An 11,001-nucleotide genomic window follows, 5' to 3' on the forward strand; every position below is an offset into this window, starting at 1 on the left:
CTGGTCAAACTTGAACCAGACCTCATTTAATGGTAATCCCCCAGTACATGCATATGCATTTAAAGCATTGATTGGGTCTGGGAGCTTGTGCAAGTCCAATAAGTGCAGGGAAGGGGGATGGGGGTGTTGAATGTGGGCCTGAGGACTTGTGGAGAGCCTGTGTGAGTGGGGAGCAGTGATTATAGCCCTGTGCCTGTGTGCAAAGGATCCTCGTCATCCTACTTAGAATAAAAGGCTGTTTGAAGTTCAAGCACAGCTCAGTCAATACTGCATTCAGCATCCTTCTCCCCACAGCAAATTACTACTGATTGATAAAAAAGATTGCAAAAGTACAGTATGTGAATCATGCATAAACCCTGGCTTCTACACCTGTCTAATGATCGGGCAGGTCTGCTGCCATGTACAACCCAAACAGGGGTTTCAACTTCCTGTCTGTGTGTTGACTTTCAGTACAAGTGCGCTGAAGTATTGTACTATATTAAGAAGCAACACAAGGTTCAGATTATTCTCTGGTCCCTATAGGGGTTTGCTGCAACACAACGCTGGTTTCCCTCATGCGTTATTTTCTTCATAAGCCCACCCATTATTCAAACACAAACAGCATCACATCTTGCCCATCACACGTTTACTGCGTATAATCAGAATCCTGTTTAATTGTACCGCTGCAAAATGTCCTTTTGGGAAACCTGCTACAATTCTAAGTGGGACTCGGTGTTGGACTTAACAATGAGCAGACGGACCCTTTGAAGTCCCCTGTGTTCATGGTTTCATGTATTATTTATCTGGTGTAGTCATTAACACCATGCTAATATAATTGAAATATATGTATAATTATTGTAATTATTGTAATTATTATAATTATTATTGTATGTCACTGCGGGTGAGAAGATTGGGAAGCTTATAGCAAGAGTCCCATCAATCTCTGCTTCTTCCACTTCCCCTGCTGAGCCAGACATGTAGAGATGTCGCACGGCTTCACTTCCTCATGTTTTGTTGCCCCGAACATCTAAAGAGATAGTGAGTGATTGTATTTTTAAACAGACCTTGAAGCGCTCTGATGTGTTTTGGCACCGTGTGAGGCTTTTTAAGCGCATTCTTAACGTAAATATTTTTCTTGCTGCGAATGAAATATGTTCAAAGGTGAGGGCTCATATCTTATTGATACCCAGACCTGAAAAATGATGCTCGTGTTCTCGCGCCGCTTGGAGCTCAGATCTTATATGACACGTTCGCCGCTCTGCCTATTTTAAAACTTTGACTGAGTGAAATGAGTGAAAATAATGTATCTGTGTATTTAACTCGCCAGCACATAGTCCGTCACAAACCACACTCGAGTTTGTCTTGCTTCGTCGCCCTCAACAGACATTTTCGGGAACCAGTTTCAGGAAAATAAAACGTTCAGCGAAATCTGTGATAACTGAGCTTGTGCAGCAGAAAAGAAAATGTCTGCAAGAGATGGAGTGAAACATACAGTGATCGCAGTGGAAGGGGGAAGGTATTGTAAAGAGAGAGGGGGGGGAGGGGAGAGATATTGATTAATACTGATATTCAACCCAACAAACCTGCAGTGAAGTGATGACCCTGCATAGTGTAGCAAGGGACCGAGGGCTAGAGGACGGGAAGGAGAGAGGATAGGAGGGACAGTGGGAGTCGGGGTGGGTGTACAGTGAACAGTACCCCTCCCCTCAGGTGACACCAATTCCCCTTTCTCTCCCCTCAGGCGGAGGAGAAACACCTTTCTGAGAAGAGCCTTCACTCCCCCTCTTCTCCCTCCGCCCTCCCGGACCACCTCAAGTGCAACATCCTCAAGGCACAGATGGATGCTGCGTTCAGAGTGGGCAATCAGGTAGACACTAACTAACTAGCTATCTAGCTGAATCACTAGATAACTAGATAATGGTAAGAATGATCTCATAATTACACGTAGGTTGTTTAGAGGGTCTTTTTTGAGTAGTTTACCTACATCTTGCATTTAAGTGATGGTAGAAAGAACTAATTAGTTTGAAACTGGTGAACTAGACAAGAAACCCAACAGACAAGTGGTCCTGGTGCCAAGGGCTGGAAGGGGTTGTCGGGGGGGCTGAGAGAATAAGCGCTTCTTCGCATTTTATTTATATTTAGTCTCTCGAGATGATTGGCTCCTTACTACCTCATCTGTCAGATTAAGCAGAAACCCTTAAGTGCAGCTATTCAGCACACGTAACAGGATTTTCCACACTCAACTGTGTAATTACAAGATGCAGAATCTGATTTCCCAGCATGCCCACGTTCCAGGGCTCTGATTAAGCTACAGAGGTATTTTAATATACGGGAGCCAAGGCATGGGCTGTCAGTCATTCTTTTATACCCGTCACATCCAATATACCATTCTTTCATTATTTTATTATTATTATTATTATTATGATTATTATTTACCATAATAATCACAGTTTTGGTTTGTTTTTTCAGTGACATTTCTTGCCATCCTGCCATGCAAGGAAAGAGCAGCAATATTGAAAAGATCACATTGAAAATAAATAAATGCTGTCACCTTCACTTACAGTGCTTAAGATGATGAGCTGGGAAAATTTACCTTAAATATTAGCTCCCTGTTAGAAGGTGGGAGGTTATTTACTTTGTTAAATTATCCCATTTACCCATTTAAGTGTAAAATGTGAGGACCAAGGCGGTGCCTGACTGTAACAGTAAGACAAACAATAAAACTGCCCTTCTTTATGTGATAATCCAACAGGATTGGATCTGAACCCAGCCAGCGAGATTCTCCCAGCACCAGCCCCTGGCTTGTCTGTGTTTCTGTGCTGCAATTAAAATTGAAATCTGGTGTCGTGTTGACTGAGGTGTCACATCACCGCTGCATTGGGAAGACAGGCAATGATCTAGGCCACCTTTCCCCGGTTTTTGTGCATGTCTGCGTGCGTGTGTGAGTGGAATCTCTGTAATTCTGATCGTGTCTATTTATTGTGGGTTGTCTTGTGTGTGACAGTCTCGGCGCACAGGAGGAGTGATAGAGGGCATCCTGTCATCGCTTGTCTGCACAGACTCCCTCCCTTCCTTCCTATCTCTCTCTCTCTCTCTCCCTCACTCTTTCTCTGAGTAAAAGTGAGGAGCTCCTGGTAGAAACAACACCTTAAAGTCCTGCCACATTACAGCTCACTGACCCTTCCCTCTCCCTCACAGGTGATGAGAGAAGAGGGCAGCCCAGATCCGCGCCGGAGCTCCGCCGGGCAGGAGCACAACGGCAGGTGGGCAAAGACCTTCCATCCTCCGTTTCCATCGACTGTGAATGTGCGCTCAGTCCACTACGTGAATGCACACTGATGCGTGAGGCTAAAGCAAAGCTCTGTTCTGTGTAAATGTGTTGCATACACAGTGTATCCAATCCTGTAAAAGTTTGATCTCATTTGCTTTCCCTGCAAAACCAAAAGGACAAGCCTATTAATACTGACACACCCCTGTCCAAACACCAGCTCGCTGTCACTGGGATATTACTACAGTACTGGGTATGAGAAAGCAGCCCTCAGTCGGTGGGCTGGCTTTCTGACCCAGCTCTTGGCAGACTCCCAGCACAGCATGGCAGGGGCGGGTCAGGATAGAGGTGAGGCATCCGATAAAGAGCTATATGAGAGAAAGCTGAACACATCACTAAATTCATAAAGAACCAAGTCTTGGACGCCCTCTTCCTGGTGAGATTAGCCCCGCACTGGGCCGGAGTCCCCTGGCTCATTTCCAGTGGAGGTGAAAATACAATGTTATCTCACAGCACCCGATGAAGAGATTATGGCCTATAGAGGTTTCCACTGCGTCAACTCTCCTAATATCCTGTCTTCTGGTAGCTTTCAAAATGACACCTATTCAACTTTAATCTCATTCCTGCCTAATCAATAAAAGCTCTAGTGGTGGTGCGTTTTTACACTAGATATTGAAGTGGAACTGCTTTAAAATCCATTGCTTTTTTTACCTCTGTCCACTTATTTATTGTTATAAACTGTTGGTAGATTTTGTTGGCAATTTTATTTGAAATACGGAAACTGATAACAGAGCTGCGTGTATCACTGGAATCATGTCAGAACTGAAGTGAACTGGTTTTCCCTCAACGAATGTAATGCTTCGGGAGCTGATATAACTGCCAGTCTGAAGGCTCTCCGGGGGCAGTGTCTTTAAAGGGTTAGTTGTCCTCGCTGATATAATTCAGAGCTGGGATGACGTGCACGGAATGAAGGTAAAGCTTTTATCCTTTTTATGTGTGCCAGAACACAGCGTTTAATCCCACACCATGCTAAAATACACTCCATGGTAGAGTGGACTGTTAGGCATGGCAGGTGTTAATGTATTAATCAAAGACAAATAACAAGAGGTGATTCATTTGAAAAGGAGAAAACAGTAGGTGGTGAAAAGATGTTTTTCTTGTATTCGTTTTTGTACAAGGGATTCAGTTGGAGATAATAAATCAAAGAGACGAGTGTTGCCTCCCTCCCAGTACTATGCTGCTGTGTAGCAACACGTGAATGATGTTGTTGATGCTGTTTTTTACTTATCCTTACAAGGTACGTTTGAATAGAGAAGGACGGTTCACAGACAGGAAGACAACAACGCTTTTAAGGTGTGAGATGAGGTGCTTCTCTTGTTCTGAAGGCAGAGAAGAGTTTTTTTATTATTATTATTACTTATTTTGTATCCTGCTTTCTTGGCACTCGACAGCAGTTGCGTTGAGCATCAAACAATGATCCCCTCTGGTCTTAGCTGTCCGGGACACAGCCGAGAAAAAGGGCCTCTTTAAAATATTGATCACACATCCTTTTGTCAGGGTACAGCTAAGTGTTTTGGAGTGTAATGCTGGTGATTAAAAATTTACTTTTAACTATGTGTGAAGAGGCTATATTATTTGTTGTCATGGAAACTGAGAGGATTCAGTTTGAGGTGGATTAGGCTTTTCCAAAGGCTTTGAATGCCTGTGGCTCTCGGGCGTTGAAATGATGTGTAGAGCTAATTTTTGTTTGTTTGTTTGTTTATTTCATTATTTACTTGTTAAACATGTTGCATTTGCTCCGTCAAAACCACTGCTTCAGGTATGGAAGGGTTGTGGAATGAGTTGCAACCGCCTGAGTCCTGGTTTAGTTGTTGTCGTTCGTTGTGTTTTGATAAGTCATTCACACATTTTTTACCCCCTTCATTGCTCATGCCCTGCTGAGGATCAGGTGAGAACAAATGGTTTTAAAGAAATAGTGTGGTGTAAACGTTAGGCTACTCTTGCCTACCCTTACTTCCCTCGCCTAAAGAACAGTTTTAAAGGGATCAGTCCTTGGCACCATTGTTCAGGGACTTCTCCAGCATTAATCGGAGAGAGAGGCCAAGTTCAGGAGACCAGCCCCCCCGGCCTTGAGCCCCTCTCCCACTGCAACAATACTCTCATCCGCTTCCATTCGGTCTGCTCAGAAAGCACAGCTCCATGACTGAGCGGATGTGAAGTGAAGGCTGTAATCCAGCTATTGTGCTTTTCAGACAATAAAAACAGAAAAACAAAAAGATGTTTTTTGTAAAGTACAGCGCCGGTGCAATCTGCTTCTTTGTGGGGTTTATAGTTCAGCGTGTCTCTTGATGGGAAGCTTCTCGAACAACCGGCTGGGCACACAAGCATGCCAGTCCACTCCTTGTTTTCTGAAGGTAAAGTAAAGGAAGTACAAGAATGACTTTTGGAGCCTGAAAGCAAAATCACAAAAATAAAAACAGATCCCATTTTCCTGATCAGACATGATGCTGATTATCTCTTGTTTATCACATGCATCTTTGTGTTTAACTATCGCCATTTCCCCTCACATCATCTCTGCGTGGCTGGGATTGGAAATGACCGTCAGGGACTCCAACCCGCTTTGCAACACTTACCCCAGACAGAGGCCAAGTCAGCAGTCTCGAATGATGTTGCAATGGCCTTTGGGAGAAACATAACTCTCAAATGTCAATGTTTTATTTTTTATTTTGTCTTTTATATCCAGGTGTCCGGCCACTGCGCAGGAGACAGTGTCCTCCAGTTCAGCGACAGAAAAGAAGGCGGTTCGCCCGGCCCGGACAAAGAGACTGATCCGACAGTACAGCTTGTGAGTGACAGCCACCCAGCGAGGGCTCCAGAAATAGTGCTTCAATTAACATTTTAATTTAATTAACATTTATCATCTTAAAAATCATATTTCATACTGCTCTGAAAAACTACACAGCACCTCATGAAGTAAGCAGAATGTTTTTTTTACTCTTAAAAAAAGGGCAAACTTGACCCTTTGATGATCCCTACTGTAGTGCCCTCAACTTAATTTAAATATTCATCAACACCAAGCTGAATGTATTATTAATAATAATAATAATAATAATAATATTATCATCATCCCCAGTTCTGCCCTCGATATAGAGCATTCTCACAAAAAATAAATCGACACTGCCCCCCAGCGTTTGTCAGTTGTAATGAGAGTATTATAAATGATTGATCTGTTTTCCGATTCCGATGTATTTGATTTTGCTGTAACAGCATTTCAAGAAAGCAAGCAAACAAACGCAAAAAATACAATAAATTATATTGCCCAATGTGTTCATAAAAACTAAGAAACAACAAATAGAGACGGTTTCATTTGTGTGATAAAAACGTTGTACAGCCTAGCTCTGTCCACTGCCGTCTCCCAGTCGATGGAGTGACCGGGCTGTGTCTCCTGTCCCACAGTAACCACAGCGATGAGGACGACCTGCCCGCCGCCCTGGCTGCCATCTCCTCCCAGAGCAGCACGGGCAAGACCACCTCTGAGAGCTCCTTCGACGTGCAGATACAGCCGCCCATCTGCCCCAAGGTGTGCCCCCCAGCCTCCTCCTCAGCAGGATGTTCTCTGCTCTCTCTCGGCCTCGTTCTCAGTTCATCTGAGAGCAAGTCTCACAGCGTGCACAGTGGTTCCCAAAATAGACTCTCTTGGGGATTTTACTAGATAGTGCTATTTTGCTGCATCAGATGAAAACACGTCGGTGAGAAGAATTCCCTGTTAATTTCACACAGAATAAGTAGAACAAAGAGGAATTCAAAGAGTAGCAGAATGATGTGTTTCTTACATTTCATTACATTTTTTGTTCTAGCATTCCTGTAGAAACTAGAAGCCAAATAGTATGTGAACACCTTTATTTAACATCTCCCCCTTTTGAAATAATCACATCAGTTTGTATGCCAATCGTGGTCCTTTACAGCCCACATGAAGACAGTCTTGTAAAAGAGAGAGACACGCTGTGCGTTGCATTCAAAAGCTTAAATAATGCGTGTCTTCTGCTGACACTGCTTCACATCACTAACAATGGAAACTGATGCCACTATCCCCTATGAAGCGGGTATGAAAAGAAAACAGTTGGTTTTCTTATTGTATTTTTTAATACAAATCCTGTGGAATGTCATGTTGAAAAGCATTAGTTGACTCTTACTTCATTTTCAAATTCTCCCTGTAGGAATCGTCAAGTGAAGACGCCTCGGAGTTATTTAGTACCACACATGATGAGTTCAGTTTAGTTAAAGGATTGCCAACAATTCTGTGACCATTACTTGTCAATGTTCTGACAGAATTAGTCAACAAATATTGTTACACACGTTGCATTGCAGCGTATGGTTTATTTCCATTAATTCGATGTGATTTTGTTTGTAGAATTCAACTGAAGGCCCGGGGAAGATGTCCCTGGAGCCAGGAGATCTGTTAATGGACTTCACTGAAGCCACACCTCTGGTAAGCCCAGTTTAATCTGCATAGGTGGCAACGAGCTTCCCATCTCCCTCGCCTGGGCATTATGCTGCTTGACACCTGGATACGCGGATGCCTGTACTGTGTTGCGCCAAGCTTCTTTTAACGGTGCACTTTATGAATCAGTGCTAATGCTGCCCGGGGGCACGGACGGCCTCCTCTGACCCACCAGGTTTAACATGTTAGAGAAGTGTAAACGGCACCCGCTCCATCCCAACTCCTCCCTGTCACAGTGTACAGTGCACCATCTGCAGTGTGTCGCTTGTGTCGGTGAATGTGCTCTGCGTCGTGCGCTACGTTTCGCACCATCGCTGTCTGTCTTTCATAAAGTATATAGTGATACTTCTACCTTTTTGCTCGTGTTTGACTGCAAAACTATATCAGCCTATACATGTCTGCAGTTCCCTGGCCAACACCGGGTCTCTGGTGAATTGGTTATCTTTATGTGTGTACTATGTGTGTGTTTATATGTACATAAGCATTTATACATACACACACACACTTATATGTGTATATGCATATGTGTGTGTATATGCATATGTGTGTGTTTGTATATATGTGTGTAAACTGCATAAATACACATTTTTGTTGTGATACCTGCATGTGTGTTCTGTGTATGCATATGTAAACACATGCATGACAGGTAGTGTTGATGGTGGGAAATACTGTTGATGCCAATGTAGGCGAATATACAATATACAAATACAGACTCCTGCTCCAGACTGTGTCTCGTGTTATTCATCACCATCGCTTGTTTTCCACACACAACGTGGCAGACAGCTGTAGATGTGAGTGTGGGAGCCGCGGCGCTGACTGGCATTTAATGAAAAGCACTTAACAGCTTACGGCCTGTGTAGTGTGTAGTAACACTGGCCTCACTTTCCAAGACCTTTAAATTCACAGAACTGCAGTGTTGCCCTTCTGGCATGTTAGCAACACATCTGGTTTCCAGGGGAGAGGAGTAGTTTGTCCTCGTTGTAGGAAGCAATTTCGTCTCCACAAAGAGTCAGGAAACACTCCAGGACTGCTTCCCTGTGGGACGTGACTTCCCCTTGGATCAACCTGAATGAGAAATGTTTTGAGCTTGTAAGATAACCAAACTAAACTCTTACAACAGACAAACAGGCAAAAGCATCAATAGGTTAATGGAGGCGTGCCGTCACTGTCTGCAGATGTGATGAACTCTCCAGAGGTTCATCCCAAAACTCTCCACAGGTGTGACAATCAACAGCATTTAGGAGCGCCTCAGCACTACCCACTGTGTTTTGTGATTCAAGAAGCTCTGTAAGCTTGAGAGAGGAAAAACAAACAACAAAAATAGCAAACACTGCTTGGCCTGGTGTGGTCTTACTGTAGGACTGACCCATTGCCCAGATCTAGGTCCCTGTGAAGTGAATAGTGACCTCATCGCCGAAAACAAACTCACAGGAAGACTCAGGCCAGCATGTTTGGAGCCTCTTGTTGTTGTTTCTTTTGTTCCTCAAGCTTACAGGCCCACAGAGCAAGGCCTTACAGAGGCGGCTGTCTGCTGCGTCTGTAAAAGCGTTTGCTCCGCGGAGAAGCCAGAAGGTGACTGAGTGACTATTTTCTTCTTCAATCCCTTCAGATAAAAACAGTACCTTCTGACCCAGCCGATCCCTATTATGATCCATTTCCATCTGTGCCACAATTCCCATTCAGCCAGGTAATAAGTGCGCACAGCTGCTGTCTGTCGCCCTTCTGTCGAGGTAGCGGTCACACAGAAACCAGGCAACCAACCCCAATACTCCCACTAGAGCTCCAGGTAAAAATACTCACAGCACTAAACGTCAGCTCTCAAGGTAATGATCTAAAGTGGCTGTGGAGGATATTCTTGTAATGGCTGCACATTGTTATTTTTAAGGAGAATCTGTATGTGTTTGTGAATGATGAACCATTGCACCTGTGTGTCCTAATTCTGATGGACAGATAGATGGAGAGAGAGAGAGTCTTCCTATTTTGGCTCTGTATTCTTGTGGTTTCCGTGCTGTTGTGTTTCGCTGCGTAGATGCTCTCTGCTAAATGCTGGTCCAATCGTCCAGAATACTATCGTAGTGAACGGCTTTAACAATAATCGTAAAGAGCTGTTGTAGTCCTGAACTAGATCTGAATGAATACAGGTACGGTTCTGTCAGGAAACGAAAGCAGGAAAGATAGGAAAGGGAAAGAAAGAAAAGAGAGAGAAGGATAGAATGTAATGAATGAATGAATGAGTTAATGAAAGAACAAAATCAGGTCAGTGTTAACGCATGCGGTTGTGTGTTATGTGTCGTGCTGTTTGTTTGTAGGCAGAGTTGCAGGTGATGGAGTCTCGGCCGGTCTGCTGTGACCACCCCCTGTCTCCAGCCACACCCCTGCAGGTGTCCCCCCTCTGCCATGGGGCCCGGGGGGCAGGGGACCCAGGGCCTGGCCCCCAGGCGCTGCACCGCCACATGGCACCCCTGGGCAGGTAATCTCTCACACTCCTCTCTCTCCGATCACAGCGGGCCACTCTGGATTTCTCAGTGAGCATCACAAGAAACTCAACCATGTGCCTTTCTTCTGTGTCCGCAGAGCAGTAGCCAAGCAAGCAAAGCGCCCTTGTCAAAGTCCTGCTGGAGAACAGAGCAGTTTGTGCCGACTGCATTTCTTACTTGTTGCATATCCTAATACAAGCTGATTCTGCATATGGAAAACTCGCATATTTGCAATACATTTATTATTTTATCATTTATTTGTTTTATATGAATTAATATGAATTATATATAAATGTATAGTATAAATATAAGAGTCTTCCACATGGGTTTTGCTTAGGTTGTGGATGTAATGCAAGAGGATTTCTGCTCTGCATTCAAGAAAGTGAACGGTACACACCTAGTAAGACTCAACACAGGTGTGTAACAAATGAAGTGGAGCAGAATTCAAAGGGAACTGAAATCTTCAAAAGACTTCTGGCAAAATGAAAGATATCTTTTGGTAAGGGTTCTCAAGCCTGACTGGCTGAGTGACACAAGGATGCAAATCTGTGATTGACACACTGGATTGCATTAATTGTGTCCACTCTGCCAGTCACGGTGCAACACTGATTTGCAGTCAGATTTGCCAGGGCTTTTCAGGAAGCTATTGTGGTAGGAAATGTTAATAAACATGACACAACAAATCTGCAACCTAGGCATAAAGTCCAGCAGGGAATCACATGGCATGTGTGCAATGAGATATCAACAGTAAGAAATGAAATTATAGGAAAACACAG

The 11,001-nt window shown here is 43.9% G+C and overlaps 1 protein-coding gene across 2 annotated transcripts in view; it reads left to right on the top strand.

Annotated features, from left to right (window-relative positions):
* Positions 1-11,001, top strand: part of epb41l4b (erythrocyte membrane protein band 4.1 like 4B) — an 81,909-nt gene that overhangs the window by 65,322 nt on the left and 5,586 nt on the right. Inside the window, exons 18-24 of one of the 2 annotated variants that reach the window (XM_066691470.1) lie at positions 1,721-1,846; positions 3,178-3,242; positions 5,991-6,092; positions 6,704-6,827; positions 7,659-7,736; positions 9,358-9,534; positions 10,058-10,218. In XM_066691470.1, coding sequence (XP_066547567.1) covers positions 1,721-1,846; positions 3,178-3,242; positions 5,991-6,092; positions 6,704-6,827; positions 7,659-7,736; positions 9,358-9,534; positions 10,058-10,218 — 833 coding nt within the window. The remainder of the gene's footprint in view (positions 1-1,720; positions 1,847-3,177; positions 3,243-5,990; positions 6,093-6,703; positions 6,828-7,658; positions 7,737-9,357; positions 9,535-10,057; positions 10,219-11,001) is intronic. The other variant, XM_066691471.1, reaches the window with a different exon arrangement.

Source organism: Amia ocellicauda, chromosome 18, assembly GCF_036373705.1.
Source record: "Amia ocellicauda isolate fAmiCal2 chromosome 18, fAmiCal2.hap1, whole genome shotgun sequence".
In the NCBI taxonomy this organism is placed as follows: domain Eukaryota; kingdom Metazoa; phylum Chordata; class Actinopteri; order Amiiformes; family Amiidae; genus Amia; species Amia ocellicauda.